This window comes from Notothenia rossii, assembly GCF_949606895.1.
Source record: "Notothenia rossii genome assembly, chromosome: 9".
NCBI classification, from domain to species: domain Eukaryota; kingdom Metazoa; phylum Chordata; class Actinopteri; order Perciformes; family Nototheniidae; genus Notothenia; species Notothenia rossii.
This window is the reverse complement of record NC_136907.1, coordinates 18,255,641-18,279,924: the sequence shown is the minus strand read 5'-3', so window position 1 is coordinate 18,279,924 and position 24,284 is coordinate 18,255,641. Positions and strand designations below refer to the sequence as shown.

Genomic DNA, 24,284 nt, shown 5'->3' with positions numbered 1-24,284 from the left:
AATAGAAATCTGACTTATTTCTCAATTGAGAATGGTTAGCTTCGGTGATACTTCACCTCCATATAAGGGCAGTGATGTCCAGCGTCACAGAACAGCATTCCAAGAATCATTACTCACCCTCTTCAAGGATGCTTCAACAGCTCATATAGATTATATCACTGTACCCTGACCCTACGTTCACCCTACATGGGAGAACCATACCATGTTCTGCATTAGACCCAAGGACCATGTGACAGGAGAGAACGTGCAATCAAGTTGGCAGCATCTCGACTCAGCACTAAATGGCCCCCTCGCAGTATTTCCCTGAAGACATGATAATAAGGAGTGTATTTGAACAGCACTTTGCTCAGATGGGTTTGGATAGGAGCCAGTGGAAGCTGTGATCATGGCAGTGGTTCCATAGCTGTAAATGAACAGACTGTCTCCTGTTAAAGTTCAATTATAACTTAAATTGCATGTTGTAAAATACCTTGCATTAGGTTGACTAAGATAGCTGACCAATTTCCAAATGGTTTCCTCCTTTAGTCTTATTGTATGGCATAAACAATGTAGAAGATTATTGTTTCTCCTTAAAATAGATGCACAATGCTTACAAAAGTAAATCTGTGGTGAAGATTAAATGTCGTGCTGCTAATCAAAGTGTAAATTAAATCTTGGGAAACATTTTTAAAAAGAGCACTGACTTCTTCTTTGTGCAAAAAACTGTGATGGTTATAGCAAGTGCTTCATATTTGCATTGATGGCAGTGGAGATAAACACTGACTCACTGTTTTCCTGCTGAATAAACATCCTGCGAGGGGTGAAACTGTTCACACAACATGAAAGTCTCAACATTGCCAGTGTTTTTGCGTCTGTGTCACGCATCCAAGAATTACGCACAGTCCTGTGCCTGCAGAAGGCAGAGAAGCAGCCATCTGTCATGGCCTGTGTCCAGTCCTCTGCCTGGTATCTCTGCTCGCAGCAGAGCTGTGGATAATGAGTCCTGTCGGGGGGCCGGACTCCTCTTCCAGGGAGGTCTCGCTGCCTCAAACTCCTCCTGGAGATCTGCAACTTAAACCGCAAAGAGCAGTGGAGCAGGAGTCCAGGGGGAGGGGGGGAGGGGGGAGTTTGAAAACATGTCTAGGCCTGCAGTCAAAACTTCCAATTAGATTTTTCATAACTCAATATTTCTCTTAGGGCTAAGATATTTCACCAAACAACAGAATGGGTTCAGCAAAGCAGTTTTAGCCACTGGCTGTTTTCTTTTTTTCTTTTTGTATCTATTTGTATGCTTCTTATTTTGTTTTTTCCCTTGTTTCCCCTATTCTCCGCCGTTTAAATGATCACACCTTTAGGATGGTTTTAAGCTCAACACAAAGGATTTCCTTCCCCTTCTTTCAGTTGGATCTCTTTGATTTAGGGACATTATCCGTACAGTATGTTTTTCCAGACTTTGGGGAATGACGCCTATTCAATCGTGTAGTCTGGTGCTACACAATAGTGTACTATTTTTATAGAAAGATTGGTTGCTTATGCTTTTGTGTGATAACTCAAGACAGCCAAGGCAAATTGACTGAGGAGAAGGAGAAGGTGAGTTGGAGTAGGGCAGACAGGTAATTGTGTCTCTCAGGGTCGAGGTGAATTGGAAAAGCAAAGGACAGAAAAGTTTCCCCTTCTCACTTCAAACTTCTGTCGGCCCTTAGAAGGAGAGGAAACTAAAAAGGGAAGTATTGACCCAAGGTGGTCTGATTTGTCCTCCTCAGAGAATAAATGTGGATATTTGTTCTTCACGGACACATGGCACTTTTGCCTAGACCAGCTCTTTTACTCCACCACTACATTCTTGCAGAAAGAATAAATGAGGCTTAACTTCATTTGGTTTTCCATGTGTTAAATTGCAGTGCCTGCCTTATGAAATTCAAGCAGCCACAGTCAAATTGACTTTGCCCACAACATCATTGTTAACATTAAAACCCATCAAGCCACTTACACTTATGTTTGCCTTCTGACTGCATGAGTTCCAGTTTAGTTTCCTAAGATGCAGTGTTTGTTCACAGCATGTCCCTCTTCCTGAGGAAGTACATCCCGATGGCCCATTCAGCACTAGGGCAATAATGAACATCATCAACATAAGACTGCATCATCATGTTTATAACTTAAAATCAAATTAAGTACAAATTGTATGCAGCCTTAGATGTATCTGTCTGTATTATCTGTGTGCTATAAGCCCACATTTAGAGCATTAGTCCTGTGTAACAAGCAAGCGTCCACAAAAGACTGACACATTTTCAGTAAAAGTAATATATGTTTTTAGTTACCACGTCATAACAACCTTCTGACAAAGTTTAGAAGCCACATGAGGAGAACCACAGTCACCACCTGCGTGAAGAAGTTGTCCACTTCACACCTCAGGCTTTAATTTAAGACTAAATGTTGAAGGTGTCAGGCAATAGCCCAGAAAATAAATGTAGAGGTGAAAGCAAGAGAAAAAAAAAACTTGTACTACTGCAGAGATCTTATTTTCCTCCATCCTTTCACCAGCAACTTTTGAGTGATCCCTTATGGGTGACAGCGATATTACCTGGGCAATGTTCCTCTGAAAATGAAAGACCACTCTGGAAACATCCTGGCAGCCAGCAAGTATTTGAAGATGAATTCAGCCTTAGGTGACATTGTGACCATAGAACAGATCAGAGTATATTAGGCCTGAATGCATCTAAAGGAAAATCGAGGAAAGCATTTTGTTCATCAAATAATAAGGATATTGAAAACGCATCTCAATTTGAATGACTAAGATTCAATAAATAAAGATGTCATTATATCCTTGACAACTATAGAGGCAGGCCATGAAGCTGACGATGGACAATGATAGCAAAGAAAGAATAACAACAGTGAGCATAAATAATAAAGTAGACTAGAAAGTCTTTATCTCAGAATAAAATAAATAAATCAAATTGAAAAAAACAAAACTTCATCCATGCCTCTTTGGCATGTAGGTGCTGTATTTCTGTGTAATGTCCTAGAACTGCTGCTGAGAGCCTAAACCCACAGCAGCAGCACCAATCCCAGCCTATCTGACCAAACAGCAAACATAATCTGCTGTTGGGCAGATTAACAGAAGACCACAGCAGTATTGAAATGAGGTTAGGCAGCCAGCGGTTCAGAGAGGCTCTTTTTAATCTGAAAAGCCCTCCATCGAGGTCACCAGGGGAAAAAAACCAATGGACCAACGAATGACTGCAATTTCAGTGTCCCCCTCCGTAATGTCCTCGATTAGGTCTTGTCTACATTTCCATACTGAATATGTCATAACGACTCAGCAATGAATTATGTATCACTATTCCATCCTCCACACAGTTTCTGCAAGGATCTTGGGCCTTCATTTAGAAGAAGAATAAATCAGTATATGCTTTCTGGCCTTGACAATACCATAATATCCCCGTGCTCTGGTCACTTGCATTTGGTTTCATTCCAACTATCATCATTCCCTCTTACAGTCAATACATTTGTTGGCATTTAGATCGCAGTGTTTTCCCACACACAGTCTGGGCAGCCGCCAAAGTCTTTGTGGCTACCCATTTAAGCTTTTTATTTTATTTGTATTTATTCGAGTGAACAAAGCCATCCGCAATCAATTAAACTAGTGAAGGAAGGACTCTCTGCTCATCCGGCCCAGCAGTCATGGCCATGGAACATTCCTATTTATGATTGGATAGTAGATAATAGAACATCACATGTGTCTGGCATTCAATTTACCCTCTCTTCTGTATTGGCTCGTAACATCAATACAACTGCAGTTATCAATTGCAACAATTCTTGCTAAAGTTGTTCCCGACGATTTCTGTAACTTTCTGTAACAACAACCCAACTTTCACACCCACTTCATGCTGTTATTGGTCGGTCGAGATAATTAATATCTTTCATGAGGGACTGTATACATTAGAATATAATTCTAGGTGTTTTTGTTAAAAAAAATGGTAATTGCACGAGGTATAACCATATGAAATAGCAATCCTAACATACAAAACTGTTAAAACAATCATTAATAAAAATAACCATACATACTTATAAATAAAACAAAAACATACATATTGTAAACTATTAATACAGTACATTGTTGGGATTAGCACTTATGGATATTGCATAGTCTTAAAATGTACAATTGTATCCATTATATTTAAACAATGTTACCTATCTTTAAAGCAGACTTTTCAACCCGCCTTCAAGTGTGGCTGATTCGAAAAACGATTCAGACTTTCCATTTCTGACCAGAATGTTCCACAAACTACAGTATATACGATTAAAACTGGCAGTGAAGCGTTTGTCTGATTTGGAGATAAGGATGTGTCCTTTTGAAGAAGACATATTTTGATATTAGACACACAATCCATTTTAGGAAGGTTAGGCAACTTGCATGCGTCTGTCTCCATGTCTTATGCAAACACACCCACACATTTGTTAACTGACTCTCTCAGTCTGTCTATTGTGAATCTGTGTGCAAACACGGACTGACACATGGCCTTTTGTCATCAGTTAAACAGAGCTCTAAAAGGCTATATTAAATGTAATGAGGCTTCTCACTGCCAGGTTACAATATTTACATCCCTGTCCTTTCAGTTCTCCTCCCATGCTTACTTTCAGCTTAAAATAATTGTTATGCTTTAAAAATAGTTTTCTGTTTCCTCCGTCATTTATAAGACGTCTTGGGGCCTGTTGGTTAATGAGGGCGTGCTGGATGGAAAAGGCACAGCCTGTGTGCTTCGTGGGTTGTTCCTCCAATGTCCTATCAGTGTGTTTGTGCTGTCTCAAATATTAATAGAGCGGAAAAGTGCCCAGAGTGAAATGAGTTTGTGGCTGCATGGAGCCTTGGCTTTCTGATGATGGTGATTAGCCGACTGGAGGAAGGCAATATTCTGCTGTGTAGTAAAGCAGGGAAACGGATTACTTTCTTTGGTACTGCCTTATTTTCAGCTCTGTTTCAATGCCTCATCGGGGCGGGTGCGTGTGACTTGGCTATGAATTTGCATTCTTATGAGCTGGCTGTGATGGAACTGGGTTCATACTGTAAATAATTCCTCGTATCACAAATATCACATTGCACTCTGACATTCCATTTGAAGTTTTCATAGTAAACTATTTGTTTTCATTCACATTCAACAGTTCTTATAAGAAAAAAAAACATATTTCTCCCCAATCTAAATAAGAACAATAATTGTATCCTCATCATAAATAAGACTGTTACGTAGTGTTGAGTTTCTGTATCATTCATTTATACAGTGAATTATAAGATTGAAACTTTTCTAGTCTCTAAACCATATCACATTGCATCCGTATGTTCATTATGATGCTGCTGCTAGCTTCATTTGTGGGGTGAGTATGTAAAGGGTCATACTGGGACAGTGTGTTGTTTTTGCTCAAATGGAACTTGATGCAATATATTTTCTATCATTACATTTAACGAAGAATTGTAAGATTAAGCAGTGTTATGGAGCTCCTTCTGCTCTGCTTTTTACGGAGGGGAACAACGTTTTCTCGTGCTCACGATAAAGTTTAAATGTTCATTAAATGTGAGTCATGTTAGTCCTGTTCAGAAAAAGTATGAGCCTTGGGTGTACAGTATTCATGTGAGCCATAAACGTAATAGTTATGTTCTTCTGTTGGTTATAAAGTCAACCGCTTTTAAAATCTAGTCAATGATTAAATGGATTTCTATCAAATATCCAATTTGGGATATTAATTTCCCCCTCAATTTGAATTGTAATAGCTCTGGCGATCCCCGGACATCTTATTTAGTGCTATCAAAAAGGCATCACTTCAATTTGTCTACTTATTTAGTCATTTGACCAAATACCTGCCAAACTAATAACTATCCCAACAGCGTCATCTAAATGAATAACTAAACAATTGCACTTGCTGGTTAGTTGAGTTTATAATGAGCATTTAGGACAGTCTCTCAGCCAGAGTACATCCACGATTTGTGGAAAGTCAAGTGGCCATTAGAGGAGACTGTGTTGAGAATTTAAATCTTCGCAGACTCCTTTTACTTGTCTTACCCCACTTGTTTAACACATGAAACGATCTCATCCCCCGTCTGTTCCTGCAGATTATTCTGTCTTTTTCATTCTCATCCTCTTCGACTGTCATTCTCAATTACTTTTGTTAGGTTCAGTTCCCGCCCCCGTTCTGCTTCCACAAAACTAAACATGTGCACACATTAGCAAAAAAGTTTTCCTCTCTCCTTGTCTTGCTTTTCAAGGTCTTGTTGAGAACGAAGAAAAGCCCCAGAGGAATATCATGGCGACGTGTGCTGAAATTTTAATCAGGAGGAAATGGGGCGGCACAATCTTGCTTCTTCTTAGTATACATTTGCACAGATGGACTCTTGCTGCTTGTCAGGTCCTTGTATGACACACTGAGGGCGTCTGCCTGTGACAGAAAGAGGAGAATAGAAGTGGGGAAGGGAGGGGGGGGGGGGGAGAGAGGTGAGGAGAAGGGGGAAATAAGAGGGGAAAGAGGAGAGAGCTGAATTAATTATTCTCCTATACAGCATCTATGTGAGAGCAGCAAGGAGATGGAATAATAAGTCAATACATACAGGTGGAAACAGGTGTCCACGCTTGTCCCTGTATCAGGTGGCAGCTGGCCAGTTATATATTCTAAGGTGGATTGATGTCAATTTGCATTTTTGTGTGGATTTTAAGTGTTAACATTCAAATATTGAAGCCAATGCAGTCTGATTATGCACACGAGTCCCCACAACTTCGCAGTTTGAAAAGATATGTGTTGCATCAACAAGTGGCTTATTACTGAATCCCTTTACCTGACCTTTACCTTAACTTAACCTGACCCTTAACAAAACATGAACTCTTGATCTGTTGTGAGAACGGGCCAAAATGTCCCCACTCTCCAACTCGTCTCTGTCAGACCCAGGAACCAACCAATCAATCCCATTTGAGCTAAATAGCCCAATCTAAGCCATAAGACAATTGTTTCAGGGGGGTTTACAGTGTGTCCATCATACGACACCCTCTGTCCTTGCAGCAGAGACCTCCGTAGCGTATAAGGAAATATTCTCAAAGAGAATCTAAAAGGGAAAACATTGTAGAAACCTTGGGGAGAGCTACAGTGGACGGGTCCCTATCCAATGACAGACAGACATGCAAAATATGACAGTGTATAGATTTAAAAAGACAATGTATTTAGAACACAGACAATCCAAATGATAAAAATGACAATGTGACTGTATAGTAAAATAGATGGATGGATGTCAACAATCTTCCAGTTACCGCCAAAAGTAAAAACTTGGTCATCGGAAATATTGAATAACAACACCATAACACACATACCAAAAGTCCTCAACCAAATGTGTGTGTATGTAGATCAGTTTTTTATTCGGTGTCATATTCTTATAAGCCCGCAGTCTAATTAATGATTCAGTATTTCACACAGTCAGTGGTGTCATTTGTATTTAAAATGTTTCGCTAATTTCCTCCATTGTGCTGTGATCCTGTAACTCACCATGCAGAGTCACTGAAAGTCACTCTTTGTGTAGAATGACTAAATGGAAGAAGAAGCATCCTCTGTCTCTGTATGCGGAGCTGCAGCGTCTCTGTCTGTCTGTGTGTGGTTGTGTATATAAGGCCTCCGCGGGGTTCTGCGTCATCACATTGATATTCTCCTCGCAGGATATTCAAGCATGAAATAGAAGTGCACACTTTCTGTGGATAAACTCTCAGCACAGCGCTGTTGGAAGTGAGGGTGTGATGTTCTGGAGACATCTCTTCACTGACACTGATTCTGACAGGGGACCAGGAAGAAAACCTTATTGTGTGTGCTGCACTGTTGTATAACTGCGAGTGTTCCTAAAGATGCACGCCAGTGGCTTAGCAAATTTGAGCGCATTAAGAAAAACATTTTAAATAATTGACATCACTTTTGACCATTTCTCAGTGTGTTGTACAAGTTGAAGGTTTATTGACAGTGGCCAAAAGCCTTAGGCTCAGTACTCAGGGTATAGCTGGAGTATGCTTCAGCCATACCAAGAAAGGGCTTAGCCCCACCTTAGCCCCACCATGAAAAATTATGTTAAAGTAAGAAAATTAAATTAAATAATAAGCAAAATGCTAAATGTTGAGAAAACGGCTTGTGAAAATATACAGGTCGTGTCCACAACACACAAACTGACCCTGCTGTAACAACAAGTGCACGTCACTGATGCAATATGGTTGAGACCATTCGGCCTTATGCTAGAAGAGGGGTGCAAGGAATAGTCTAAATAGTGGGGGAGTTTTATACAACGAAACATTGGGTCTGCGTCATGCATTACTGATGAGATCAGTCAGAACCGCCATTCAGTATCCCCATTGGATCTTCAACGTGTACTATCATACGTCACGACACAGTGATTCCTTTTTATTTACTACAAGACAAATGTGCCGTTTTATTTCATACAGTTCCATTTTGATTGAGACAGGGAAATAATCTAAACTTCACGTGTGGCGTTTTACTGTTAAGGGGGGCGATATAGCGTGTATGTAATTACATTGCAAATACTGACTTGAGCCCCACCACTGTATGGGTTAGCCCTACCATAGAATACCCAACAAAAATACTCTGGCGCCGCCACTGCTTAGGCTGTAGGAGAAATCAAATTCATCTGGCTCTTCCCTCGTTGATTTAACATTACTAAGCTCATTTCTAGCTGTTCAGTTTTGTAGCTATAAATACCCAAATAAATCTTGGTAATGGAAAACTTAATGTGAAACAGAGACTTGGAAGCTTGTTCGAGGAAATTTATCAAGCACATTTTATGAGTTAGTGGAACAGTTTCAAAAACCCTCCCTTCTGGTGCATTTATAGACACTTTGACATTTGAGAGTTTTGAGATATGGCCAAAGTTTGATGGACCTTTTCATGTCTTCTCATTGTTTTGCCTGGGGTTTGATTTCCTCTGGAATTTACATTTCTATGCAGTTGACTTTCAAATATCAGATGCCAAAGGGTCCTTAAAAACACTAACTTTTTTAAATGGATCCATTACAACCACAATGATCATCTTAAAGTTGGTGAATGTGATGGACATGCTCCAACAAGTACAGTATATCCGTGTGTTTGACAGCAATAATGACTGCCTTTCTCCTTGCTTGTGTGTTTCCACAGGCGGTTAATCGGGCGGGGAAGGATGTTCAGGTGATACATGATGGCGTGCAGAGGATAGACTGGCATAACTATGAAGCAATCAAAACAGATTTATCTCGATCTGGTAAGTCCCAAACCTCCTCCTAGTCGCTCCCCAAAGATGATCCCTCATAGATAGAAGAGGAACGCATGACACTGTAAGGCAGGAATCCCATATTTTGAAGAAAGATCCACACATGCATACGCTTATATATGTAGATGAACTGTTCTTCTCAAACACACCATGCAATTCCATCTCTGAGTCTTATTGCTCTCCAGCTCTGCAGCAGCCGTGTGAATCTGCTTTGAATGCATTTCTGCTGTCATAAATATAGTTTATATCTGCTACAATCATCACCAACTCAGTTTTATATGCTGTTCAGGGAAATCAACCTCTATACGAAAAGTGTAAATTAGTTGGAATGGGTTCTTCCTTCCTGAAATGAGTTGTTATAGGCCTAAGGTTATCTTCCACACTTGTTTTAGGAGGAAATGTATATTTTCGGCTTAATAAAACGTGTATTTATTTTAATGATAAAGGTATTTTTTATTTTTACTGGATATTTACTGCTTCCTGATTCTTTTTAAATAAAATATGTGTTTCCCCCGTGTAAAAATAGGCCTGAAAATAATTTTTATTTTGGTCTGATCTCTGTTGACTGTAAAGATCAGGGTTTTTCTTTGATAAAACTCCAAACCTTGAGGCGCAATACTTTAAACACTAGAAAACTACTTTCAACACTGTGCCAGACATTATTTTTGATGTTTGAATATTGCATTATCTTATCAAAACGAAAGTAGGTTCGTTTTTTTACGCCTTTTTGCCTATGAGCCCATAAAGGTTGATAACATTTAGAAAGGTATGCAGACTTTTGATACAATATGACCGTACCTCAGTGTGGTGTATTTAAGAAATGGAGGTGTTCTGTAATCTGTTTGATCAGGTAATGGTGAACAGGGGAAAGCGTTCCCTCTCACGGACGCTGACAGGGTCGACCAGGCCTACAGGGAGAACGGCTTCAACATTTATGTCAGCGACCGGATCTCCCTCAACCGCTCCGTCCCTGACATCCGCAATCCAAAGTGAGTCCCGTATGAGTGTGTCGGTGTGTGTTTGTCTAGGGAGGAATAAGGAATATGGGAGGCATGTGGCGCAGTGGAGTAGTGCGTTGGTGTTAGGATCATGGGAGCACAGGTTCAAACCCCTCTGCAGTCAGCATGTCGTTGTGTCCCTGGGCACTTCACCCCAAATTGCTCCTGTGGGGATTGTCCACAGTATTGAGTATGTAAGTCGCTTTGGATAAAAGCATCTAACAAGTGACGTGTAATGTAATGTAATGTAATAAAGTTGAACAATATCCAGCGATAAGGTGTTAAGATAAACACTAAGGTGGGGCCTGTTTGATTATCAGGAGCCAAAGTACAGAGCTTTGACACTTCAAAAAAAGGTTCATAATTATTTTTATTTTCATAATTTCAGCACAACTTTTAGAAGACTGGTCTGATTTTGAAATAAAGTCAAAATATAAAGTGATTTAATAAATTAAGTGACTTCAATGGTGTTCGACGGTAACATTTATTATTCATTTGACTAATTTATTATGTATTGTTTATTAAAAAAAACAAAAGTGTATTACAGTTGGCAGTATCAATCAAATGCCATAATGCAACAACAGTGAATAATGAACTCTAGAATCTTTTTTTTTTTTTTTACTTGATTTTGAATTTTCTATGACTAAAGGTGATTTTTATTTTTGACTCAATAAATTACAAAATAAAGGGCTGTTCCATATGAGCCATGTTGGTGTTGTGATGCCATTTCAAAGTGCCACATCAGTCATTTGTATAGACTGTGCAATGGTGACCAGATGAAAAGCACTTCCTTTAAGAATGTTCCCGTGAAGCGGCAAGTAACCTCGGGCTAAACTGCCCTTTTTTTTAAGAAGAAATAAATCTCCTGTGTTTGTATGAGCAGTTTCATCTGAATGGGGGCAGGAACGGGCCACAGAGGGCTGAGCGTGTGCAGCTTTTCATTCCAGCCAACCACTGCAGCAGGTTATTTCACAGATTGGCACTCCATCAACCGGAAAGGAAAAATGAATCACCCTGGTGGAGCCTTTGGTTGGATTGAAAACCTGCTGACTCCCGGTCCTCCCTGACAGATGGTTGTTGTTCTCAAAAAAGAAGGTTGACTATTAGATGAGAGGCCAGATTTAGAGCATGACTGTGATGTCTGTTTTTGAGGGGAGAAGAAAGAAAGACAGCAATTAGCTGATACAATTCTGAGTTTCCTGATGATTTAAGAGAAAGCTGTGGATCTTTAAATGTGGATTGTAGGAGACAAATGTGGATCTGACTGCCTGAGTGCATGTGTTATTATGTTACAGTGTGACAAAGCAAAATGTATGGCGAAATGACTTGTTTTGGTTTGAGAATTGTCTTGAAAGGATTTTGACCTTAGTCCATAGTCAATACTTTATAACCTTAGGATAGACACAAATGTGACTTGCCATCCAGGCATTAAATCACACAATATTACAAATGCGAAATAAATACTGAATGAATAACTAAAACACACATGTTTTGCTATCAGTAAATGCTGTGGACCCCCCCCCCCCAACCTTCTGCTGGGATGCGATGAAGGTGCCCACATTAGGTCACTTCTGCCTGAACACCAAAGCCTTCTTATAGCACCGTTAATTTTCCTTTTGGATCCGTCCCAACTCATTACAACAGGCAATAATAGGAACAATTGTCCAGTGTATTCACAGGAGACATGTATAGCTTTACACTGACAGCAGCTGATAACACACAACACAACACCTACTGTATGCACTTATAAACCATGCTCCTGACAGCAATTAACATCGTCATTGATGTCCCCCTCCGCTGCAAGGTGTGAAGAACAGATAGACTTCTGCTCTGTTGCTCTTCAGAAGCTTTTATTCTGACTGCAGGGGGGCTGGGGTTATATTTGGAGTGTGATTTCCTGAGGAAGAAGTGGAGCTAGGAGAAGATCGGAAATTGGAAAGTGTATTGTTTTGTTTATTGTATGTATTTGTTGGCCTCTGTCCCATGGACATTTTAAATATTACCAGTATTTGTCGAGATATTCCAAGAAGAGAAGTGTTGATAATTTTGGTGATCTGCTGACGCTGATTTTGGTGATCCACTTGTCTAGCACTTTAGAACCATAAGTATGCACTTTATTTATAAAGTCTCTTTCATACAACAAGTCCAGCTTTTGAGGAAGGAAATAGACATAAAATGAACATAAACACAGGAAATAAATGATATAGTACACACACATTTAATACAATTAGATGAAATGGAACACATAATGTAAGATTGAAAATAAAACCCACTAAACAATAATATTTTTTTATCAAAACATAGAATAGAAAGAACAAACATAAATTGATAAACTTCAGCATATCAACACCTAAGAGGCCTAAAAAGCGCTAAGCAGTCACAACTGCTATTTTATTTGTTGTCCTGGGGCATGGATGAGGCATTCATTAAGGATGAGGCATTCATTAAGTTCAACATTTACCAGAATAAAGTGTGTTGAATAACACTTTTTAGAGACATGATGAGCCATATGAACCTGTTAATACTGTACAGCCTGCTGCGTTTCTCTCAGCTCTTCTCTGACTCATTAAAGAAGAAAAATACTGGAAATAAACACAACAGCAACACTATAAATATCAACAGAATCAGACCCTGCTGACCTGATGCGTGACAGGAATCCGGAGGCTTCTTTCGCTCCTGCGGTCACTGTAAGACAACACTTATGAAGAGTTTTCCATCCTAAAGTTATCCTAACAACCTTTATCAACGCTGCAAAACAAACTGCACCCAATTCTTTCAAATTATTTAAAACATTTGTTCATGTTCAAAGCTGTAAAGGGAGCAGAGCTTTTGGTGAGCTACGAGGTGGAGCAATGCAGCTGTGGCATAAAATGTGAGACTTTATGATTTCCAAGCCTTCTGGACAGCAGCGTTATTTGTACATTTATCATTCCCTTCCTCTTAGCCCACAGAGCACTAATGTTAACAGAGGATCCAGAAGAGCCCAGGCATGAGAAATACCAGCTCATAAAGACTGAAATTACCCCTAGGCTGTTTACGATAATGGTAATTTTACAGTTTGAGCTACAGTATATATAACTTTTCAAGGAAATGTAGATCCATTTACGCTTGATTCTGATCACTAACACTGTTATTTTGTGGTGTATTGTTTGGGGTTGCAACAACAAAGCAGTTTGAATGTAATTAAATGAAACACATCATTGACAATACCAATTATGAATGACTTAAAACAAGCCACATTTGAATCCTTTAAAAGGAACAGCTGTCAGTGCAACAACTGTAAGCCTTCAATAGATACATCATAATCTGTGCTTTGTGATTGTGTCGTTGTGTAACTCTGTTGAAAGTGTGTTACGCAACCATGGTTATCATCTCTAATGATAGGGCTTAATAAGCACACTCTTGGGTTTATGGGATCATTTGCGGCTTATTTTTTTGGCAACATCTTTAATTAAAAGCAAGCTCTTGGCTCAATCATGCACGGACCAATGAAACAGGGTCAATGTCTGACCTGACAGGCGGAAGGCTGTTGTGTCGAAGCCTGAAATCCCTCTAAACAAAAGCACAGAAATTGCATATCTGGGACACTCTGAACCTCAGAGTTTCTTTACGCTTTCCACAGGAAATACAAAGACTTTGGGCAGAGCACAGGGTGGTGGGGGGGGGGATCAGGTGTGTCTCTCTTTTTGGTCGAAGTGACAGCAGAGTGACGTCTGTCTGACAACATGGTGCCACAACAGTGCTCAGTAGGCCATTACCTCCCAGCAGCATTCATTCATTCATTGCACTCTCACTCACTGTCTGAAGGGTGTGATAGAGAGACAGACAGAAGGATAAAGAGGAAGAAAGACAGAGGTGGAGCCAGACAGGCCTGAGAGACTCTGAGATAATTACTGTCTCTACAGATTCTTCCTCAACTACTCAGAGAGAGAGAGAAAGACAACAGAATGGGAGGGAAGGTCAAACCAGCAGGTGGAACACTTCATTACGTCTTATTAAAGGGTTGATCAGGTTGGGCTGAGAGCACGGAAGAAAAAGGCCGGTGTTCCTGCTTCCACAAGATTTCCCACCCTGCTCTCAATTAGCATTTGAACATCTAAATGAAACAAACTGAATATCTCCATGAATCTATAAGGCCAAACACTTACTTACATTAAGTCTGAGCATAACCAGCTTTTGTTTATTAGCTATTCATTGATTTCCTTCCTCCACCACATTAGTCAATGTTCATGTGTGTATAAACACTGTTGTGTGCACTGCTGAACTGAAATACCATGAATGGATTTGATCCAAAAGCAACACTGTTTAAACTGTACATAAAAAAAAAAGAAAAATAATGTTTATGTTATCAGTGTTCGTTTTAAAGACAAATTACAATTTTTGCAAATATGATAGACACTTAAGTTCTAAACAAGAGGACATACTTATCATGTTATGTTAGCATCATAGCTAAGGCTTGATGATAATCAGAAGTACAGTAAAACATGAAAGTTAAAAAGTTATTGTCTCATGTAAAAACTATCCTGGGATACATTAATAAATAAGAGTTGTTGGTGAAGATGAAAATGAAATGTGTGTTGCTAAGTGTTCTAAATCTTATAGGAACACGTGCAATAGGTTTGAATATTTCACTCTAGACCAAAATGTTGGACCCACTAGCATGTTATTTGGTTATTATTTAAACAGGCATGACGCACTTTGGTCTATGCACATCTCAAATTTCTTTCTCTGGCTTTGTGTGTTTGTGTAGCTGTATAAAGAAGCTGTATGCAGACAAGCTGCCCAACACCAGCGTCATCATCCCGTTCCATAACGAAGGCTGGTCGTCGCTGCTGAGGACCGTTCACAGCGTGCTCAACCGCTCTCCTCCACAGCTCATCGCAGAGATCATCCTGGTCGACGACTTCAGCGACAAAGGTACTGCGACTCTCAACAGACACACGCACACGCACACGCACACGCACACGCACACGCACACGCACACACATTCACAGACAGAAAGGAGCACAGCTGCGTTCAGCCTAGCCTTGCTAGAAATAACTGAGTATTTGTCTTCCTCTGTCTCTCTTCTTTATTTGTGCCCACACAGACGCAAACACGCACACACCCAAACCACTGAATCATTAGTTTATAAGTGTTGGTGACTGTTGCACAAGTAATGAGCTGTTTCAAAACAAAAGCATTAGCCGGCTTCTGCAGAGGCCCAGATGTGATCTGAAGACTCTCCTGCTTTTGTACGTTTTGCTTAAACACAAACACACACACACACACACACACACACACACACACACACACACACACACACACACACACACACACACACACACACACACACACACACACACACACACACACACACACACACACACACACACACACACACACACACACACACACACACACACACAGTGGTGAGTCAGTGTTTCAGGAATGTAGCCTCACCGGCCCAGCTGGTCATTTATTAAAAACACCGGAAAGCTCTTGTGTTGAGTGTGTGTGTGTCTAATGAATCGACAATGGATAGTCACTGCTACTAACTTCCTGTCTTTATGGAAGGTTTAAAAAAACACATTATATTTGTATGGATAATTTCTTCTTGTTAATCTAACCAGCATCCTCACTGCTGCAGGAGGGAGTGTGTTTGAAGCTAAAGACTGCACTGACCTCTGAACAGATGGTGATGATGAGGGCAATATGTGACCCTGCCAGTGTTAGCGAGGTTAGAAAATAAATCCCCTTTTCTGATTGGTGCCCTCACACAGGCGGCTTAATCAGTTTAAACTCTGGAGTTAATGTACAGCTTTGAACCCTTAAATATTAAATTGTGGGACAAGTGCAATATTATCGCCCGGGTCTTGAGTGTAGTAGGGGACGAGATATTCATCATTATGCCTGTTTCATAGCCACAGTGTGACGCATCATTTCCTGCTCACTTTTCCATTTCCTTTGATACTAAATATTGCGCTTACAGTAATATACATAGTTGAGTTAGAGGTAAGAAGAAAGGATATGAGGCATATTTTTATTGGACATTCAGAGCCAATAAAAACAGATCAGCCAATCGCAGAGACACAGATAAGAGATGAAGAATCAGAAAGCATATCAGCAGAGCTGCACAAAGCATCTTCAACAAAAGGGAGATGGTGCATTTGTTAACAATGAATTAGTATAATAATAGTTATCAAATAATAAAATACTGTGGTGAAGCATTTGTTATGATTGCAACAATCTCACTATTTGAGTCGTTATTCAACTGGCAATGGTGAATTGTAACAAAACATCTCAAAATGTGACACATTTTGCATTCACATCTTTATGTTTTGTACAGAGAATAACATTTATCTTTTAAGAAGTTACAAAAGAGGCATGTGGACAGGAATAATGAACCCTGGTAATTTGTCTCTGCCACAAACAGGAAGGATACTTTATTATTTATTCAGATTGTAAAGAGGAGTTATAGCAGACTGTGCCTGGGTTTATTTTGTAGCAGCCTGGGGTCATTAGCATCATGTGATTTAATCAAGGACACTGTACAGCCTGCACTCTGGCATGGCACCCCTCTAATGGGAGGCTGCAGATTGATCAATATATCTGTGCTGCTGCTTCGCATGCCTGCAGGGATTTAATGAAGTGAAGGGCAAGCTTGCATTCAGTACAAAGCAGCTGTGGACAGCATATTAATGTATTCATCAATGCAGATTTATTTACTAATGAAATGATTGTTTTGTGAAGATATTTTCCTAGACATCATTAAGGATTATTGCTATGTTTTAAAGGTCATCTATTATGCAAAATCCACTTTTTCATGTCTTTTATACATAAACATGTGTCCCCTCTGCGTAGAGAGACTCTGAAAGTTTCAGGAAAAAAGATTCTCTCTCTTTTTGTCCTGATCCATTTATATAAAAACCTGTCTGAAAATGAGCTGATCAGATTGTGCCCACTTTATGATGTCATAACGATTGTTTGGCTTCTGTAACCATTAGCCAATAACCAATAACCAACCAAAGTAACACCCGCCCACCTTATCACCTAAATCTCCTCCTAGAGCACCATTGTGTTCTTTTTAACCAAATATCTCATAGAGGGGCGTGGGGAGTGGCTCTTTATTTCCATCTAAAGTAACAGACAGAGAATCAGCACTTTTGAAACAGGGCTGAAACAGAGGGGATTATGGGATGCTGCACTGCTGCATCTGTTGGGTGTTTGGAGCAAAACACTTCAGAGACCTTTTTTGTATATATCTGAGACCTATAATATATTGATGAAAAACAGTATAACAGGGAACCTTTAAGTCTTCTAAATACCAAACCATCCAACAACAGTTGTATTCAGTTGCGCCAGGCAGTGACACGCTTTAAAGATGACAGTTTCTCGTTGCAAAGGTGAATAAACAATTTCCAGAAAGGCTAAAAAAAACATCCTATTTCGCTGCCTCCTTTGAATGGCCCTCCATGAGAAATAGCTCATGTTTCACAAACACTCTGCGGCAGCATGCTAGCCGACAGTAATACTGATGCCCTGTTGCATGAATCGATGCTGTTTTGTTTTGGTACCTCACAGCCGACACGAAGAAGATAAAGAATTGATGAGACGCTTTTTTAGAGTGCGGTTGTATTTTTCTGAGGTGCTAATTAGTACCCAGATTCTATTTGGTGTAATTATAGCCCCGCTGCGGAGAGGCTTTGCAGGAACAGCCTCCTCTTCTCTCCTTTCTATAATCATAATTAATACAACTATTTCTATTTGACTCCAAGCATACCTGATGATTTAAATATGCCTGAATGTTTCCTGTAATCAACTTTTAATCAAGAAGAAAACTTTCCTCTTTGGTGTCCAGGTACATTTATGGATTTATTTATTATTGTTTCACCTATTATGCAAAATCCAGTTGTTCATGTCTTTTCTATATAAACATGTGTCCCCTCTGTGTAAAGAGATTCTGAAAGTCTCAGGAAAAAAGATTTGCTCACTTTTTGTCCTGATCCATTTCTATAGAAACCTGTCTGAACATGAGCTGATCAGATTTTAGCCACTTTATGATGTCATAACGATTTGTTGGGTTATGTAACCATTAGCCAATAAACAACCAAGGTAACCCCCCCCCCCCCCCACAAACCTTATCACCTGAATCTCCTCCTAGAGCACCATTGTGTTATTTTTAACCAAATATCTCTCAGAGTGGCTCCTTATTTTCATCTGAAGTAACAGACACAGAATCAGCACTTTTGAAACAGGGCTGAAACAGGGCTGAAACAGAGGGGTTTATAGGATGCTACAATGCATGATCCGTTTGGTATTTCGAGCCAAATACTTCAGAGACATGTTTTGTATATATCTGAGACCTATAATATATTGATGAAAAACAGTATAATAGGGCACCTTTAATCTCAAACCATGTTTCCCTTCTCATGTTATCAAGACTGCTCAAAGTGTGGACCCATGCTGAAGCTGTGGTGTGTTTTTAAGTAAACAGTATATCTAAGAAACACAACAAGCAGGAAAGCAAAGTGTGAGCTGTGAGAACTTTGATCTCGCTCTTAGTTTGGGATGGTTGGGCGTTGAGGATCATCAGATTCAAGGCAGGGGTCAGATGGCTTTCACTGGGAGTCTCTATATGTGTTTACTCCCCGCTGCGCCCTGCTTCTCTAAAGCTTTTCACTCTGCAGACTGCAGTATGTGCTGTTTTTATAAAGCTCTGCTTCTGAAAGCTCCTGCTCCTCTTCCTGCTCGTTCCGTCCTTGAAAGGAAAAGGTCTCTAAAGTTCTAAAGAAATAGTTTGAAATTAAAAAATGGAATTTATAAATGAGATTTCTGTGGAGCAATGGTCACTTTAAATACTAAATGTTTTTCTTCTGCCTGGTGCTTTACCCATTTGGATAAAGTTACCTTCATAATAAAATAGATGAATAAATGTTTAATACAAATAACTCCCCCTACATTTCCTTACAGTCTACTATTATACAAATGTTTCAATGGCTTCATTACGCTCTTTGTTCATAAGCTTGTGTTCGTTTTTGAGGGACTGCCAATAAATAACAATTTGTTAATAAAGCTAATTGTATCTGAGTGATATTTCTGATCCGAGTAGCTGTCAAGTTACATCAATATTTACATCCATATTCATCTGTCAATGAACAATGATGTATATCCATCCTTGCTTTCTGTGTTCATTTCCTTCTTGCTCTACCTTGCCCACGCTCACCTCAGTATTGTCGGAGCAGTTAATTCAGGCAGAGACTCTGGCCGTTTCTCAATCGCGAGGAAGCTTGCTTGGTAGCACATGTCTTCCAAGTCACTTGCTTCAGAAGCGAGGCAAGAATCCTTCCTGGCATTCAGAAAACAAAGAGTGGAACAGGCTAGCAAGTGTGCAGGTGTGCGTCATATGAGAGGCCCCGTCTTACATTTTCCGCCACAGATTTGGGGAAATTGGTCCGTGCGCAAAGCATTGTGGGGATTTGAAGGATGCGAAGTCTACCCATGTGCAGCCTCGAAATTACCCCCAAACCAAGGACACAGCCTCGGTGGGATTCCAAGTATGCTGGAGATTGGAACAGTCCTTCGGCGGCACTCGATGACGTAGCGTCCTTGAAATATTGGCTTGGAAGCCAGTTTACTCGAGATTGAGAAACGGCCACTGACTCACAGAAAACATGCAGACACTGAAACCTGCTGTTTTCATCTCCTCTATTTCCCTCATCTTCTTCCATGTCTCATTTATTTCCTCCTCTCCTCCTGCCGCCCTTCTCTTCATCTCTCTTTTGCTCTTGCTGTTGTCTAAACTGTTAATAATAATAATAATAATAATAATACATTTATTTTGAGGGCCGCCTTTCATAACACCCAAGGACACCTTACAGAGCATAGGGTCAATATAGGGAACAATTAAAACAGTGGATTTAGTGAAGTATCAGCCGGGGTAAGACAAGACAAACAACAGGAAATGGACTATAGAAGGACACAAAAGGACACAGGGTACAGTTTATAAAGAAAATGCCAGTTTGAACAGATGTGTAGTGGCAGGGAGTTCCAGAGTCTGGGAGCCGAGCAGCTGAAAGCTCAAGCACCCATGGTTTTGAGGCGAGAGCTTGGGACGGTGAAAAGCCCTACGGACGAAGAGCGGAGGGTTTCATCCCTTGTGTCTCTATTTTTTACATTTCCTTTTTACCCCATTTGAATTTATATACAGTATTTTTGTCCATTGTTTATCATTCTTTATATTTTACTTTCTTTGCCAAGTACATTTCCTTTCTATTTTCTCTTTTATCTACTCTCTGTTTCCCCATAACACTTGTCTTTTTCATAGCCGACTTGTCTCCTCTCAAAAAGAACAGTTATCTGGTCCCACGTTTCAAAGATCTGATAACAGTATATTGGCAAAACAAATACTTATAACCCCATCAAATCTAGTTTTTAAAGACGAGTGAGGATGTCATTTTAAAATAATAAATGTGTCATTGCTCTCTAATGGGCAGACTACTGTATGTAATAAAGACTTGGCTTGAACCAATCCAGATTCTCCAGTATTTTAACTTGGGTCCATCTTTTGTTTCCTCAAAAACCCAAACTAACCTTCTAAAGTTCTTATGTAGATGCTATAGATTTTATAACAACAAGTTTGCAGGAATCCAGCAGCTCATAGCAAAGTGATCCAGGGATCAAGTTTAACAAAGCTAGGTCTGATCTGGTAGATCCATCAGCTTGAGTGCTAATCTCTGCTGCTATTGACTTATAAAAACTTGACAGAGTGTTCGATTGTTTACAAAAGTAAATGTCAGGTTTCTATGTCAGTCCCTCAATCAAATGGCAAATGTTGTTAACTCTTTTTTTCTATTCCCACTGACATTCAACAATCATAAAGACCAAAATCCATCATAGAAATGGCAGAGGGACCAATCTTTCCTCCCTCAGTCGCCTCAATAGAAAATAATAGAATGAAGCCACAGGATCTGCTCGGTTTTGAGTATGCACAATGATTTGAAAAATGAATAGAAATTCCTTGCCGTCACCTTGACTTCTTTTGATAAGATAGGTTTCTTCTGCAACCCTCTCAGAAATCTCACTATGATGGTAACTCACCATTTGGCTGGTAAACCATTGTATTCTAAATGCAAATCATTACTAGATTTTCTGTGATTGCCCTTTTGTTTAAGATTTTTGGAAAGGAATATTTGATGCCTTACAATATATATATATTTAAAGGTTGTGGGCTCCCAGAGAGTTGGACTTTCTTTTTGGACTCAAGAAGAGATGAAACGATTAGAAGAGATTGACTTTATTGATCACAAGCTTTATTGATATTGACAGTGTTTGGTCACAGCAGCATAAACAAGACATTGTACATGTATTATGAATAGAACATTAACATTAACACTAAATATATAGATATCAAAAGTAGAAACAACCATGAACAGTAATTATACACACATTTGGGATACAAGTTCATCACTTTATTTGCTCTACTTCTCCCTGCATGTATGCTATCATTCTGTCAATTTTGTAAAGCCGCATAATCTCTGTTGTGGCATGTTTGATATTTGATATATTTAAAAATGCTGTGATGATGTAACTGCATTAACATGAGACTCCTGCTTGGACGGATTGTTCAACCTGCTGTCTCAAAGTTTTCAGACAACGCTCATTGTATTTTACTCTTACAGGAGGGTCAAATATGTCTAGATAAGAAACCAATTAAATGCTTTTGCTGTTTTACCTGACATTCCTGAATAACAAAAAAAACACTTTGTCAGCCAAAGGACAGCTTCATATTTTCCTTTCTTATCTCATCTCTCTGGCATGTATTGGGCCTGAGACGTCTTCATAGCAGAGTTTCATTAAACCAGGGACAGTGTGAGCTCAGGTGGATCCATCATGGTTAACTGTGGTGTGTGACAGAGACCATCCCTCTCTACAGGACCACCGAGCCTCTCAGCAGGACCACCTCCTGTGATGGAAATCTCTTACAGCCTTGAGATTGATTGTCCAATTATTTGGTTGACCAGTGCCTGATGGGTGCCTGATGGGATCAATTAGACAGCTGTCTTAAAAACAAATTAGAACATTTCATTTGGGCACAATGGATGTTAATATGCGACCCGTATTACAAGTGTGTATCAAACAATATACTTATTTTGTTCAAAATCATTTTTTTAATATAATTGGTTGCCAATTTGTTGCTATCAATTTGAGAGGATATGACATGTTTTTAATGGCGTTCATCATGTGTTAGCAGGAGAAAAATGGACGTGTAGATCAGTTTAGAGGCAGGTGATGAATGGGCACGAGAAATAAATGTCAGAGTGAGAAATGGAGCAATCAAGACGAATGACATTCAGCGAGGGGAGGAGGGGGGACAGTATGTAATTGGAGGTGGATTGTTAAAAGTGGAATTAAGTCATTTATAACTTTAATAAACTTGTGTCAATAAATATTTTGACATTTATAGATCAGGCCAGATCAATCCACTGTTTTAGTCAATGTTCTACTACTTGTCTCATGTGCTGATAAAACCCCACGATCAAAAAAATAAAGCTCTATTAGGCAGTGTTTTGAATATTAAATAGGCTTCTGATCAAATTGATATTGAAAGTTGTCGGACTGGAACTTTTTCAGGGAAATCATTTCATTGACTGTCACTTGAACATTTTTGCATCAAGATCTGTTCAACTCGTGGCGTTTTTAGTTGTGTCTTCGACCAAAAGTAAGCTTTCTTGACAGTACTGACGTTTGATAGAACAGAAAGTCTGTGAATCTTAAACGTAGGAAGCTTTTGTAGCTATGTTAGCTTTGCAGATCCAGCTTTTATTTACTATTCACAACCTTTTGTTATGTGCTACAGGTGTGAAAGGAAAACTCTGGATAATGTGAAGACCCAATTTTACAGACATTTCCCGGAGGTCAAATGAGAAAATGCTTTATTGTCTCTCTAGCAACCACTGACATTTTACCGTTTGTTATGTATGGTACTTCAGCAAGTAACTCTGCAAATAGTCCCCACATCAATAAGCCTCTGGTAGCGGCTTTTCTGAAATGAATGGGTGATTGCTTTGCTGTTGTAACTAGGCTGTTGCTATTTGGTTTATTTAACCAAAAGCAAACAGAAGATATTTGATCGTGTTTCACATTCATTGTAACTTTTTTTTTCACATTGATCTTGTAAGATACGTTTGTTGTTTTTACATTGTTTTACATTGCCAATTGTGTTTGTTGACTTGTGAAGCCCTCTGAGACAAATAGGATTTGTGATTTTGGGCTATATAAATAAACTTGAATTGAATGGAATTTTTAATAAAATAATTCCTTATATGATATTGTGGTATTTATCCTCCTACTCAAGTCATAAAATGCAGTTTTAAAATCTGACTTGACGGGTTGCAGGGCTCAGTGAAAAGAGAGAGATGAAGGTGAAAGCTGAGATGGATAATGACAAGAGTAAGACAGAGAGACAGATACCCTGTGGACTGAGGCTCCACATGTCTCAATCAAACCAGTCTTACAAGCCCAGCTACAATTCATTATGAGCTCCAGCTGCATGAGAGGAGGGATGGGGGGAGGAGGCTGAGTGGTTATGGTGAGGGGAGGTCAGCTCACTCTTCATTAGGCTGTAATTGAATTTCCGCAGCCCGTGCAGGAAGGATGTTCGGCCCTCGCTCTCCCTGCAGGGGACTGTTGGCTCACTCCGGCTTCCCAACCTCCCTGATACGTTCAAGGTTAGCTCAGCTAAAGGGCTGCTTTCTCCACGGACGTCTTCGCTCGCCATCTGTCATCTACATGTGTGCACAAATGTACTCTACATGAGTATGAATTTACGCACCATGTCATGATGCTGAAAATGAGTGGAACAAAATACTAAAGGCACTTTTTGCAGAAGAAAAAAAGTTTTGGGGTGGATATCTTCAGCATGTGTAAAATCAGCACACATTTCTTTTTTATACATCTGCCCTAATTAATATATTGCTATTTTCTATATTACACTGTTTTACATCCATATTATGCATTAATACACCACTATTGGTGTACACCCGTACTACACTGGA

The 24,284-nt window shown here is 39.6% G+C and overlaps 1 protein-coding gene across 1 annotated transcript in view; it reads left to right on the top strand.

The window, feature by feature from the left end:
• LOC307017774 (polypeptide N-acetylgalactosaminyltransferase 10-like) overlaps nt 1–24,284 on the top strand; it is a 70,084-nt gene that overhangs the window by 16,194 nt on the left and 29,606 nt on the right. The window contains exons 2-4 of the mRNA XM_079647548.1: nt 9,139–9,241; nt 10,101–10,239; nt 14,999–15,165. Of these exons, the coding sequence (XP_079503674.1) occupies nt 9,139–9,241; nt 10,101–10,239; nt 14,999–15,165 (409 nt within the window). The remainder of the gene's footprint in view (nt 1–9,138; nt 9,242–10,100; nt 10,240–14,998; nt 15,166–24,284) is intronic.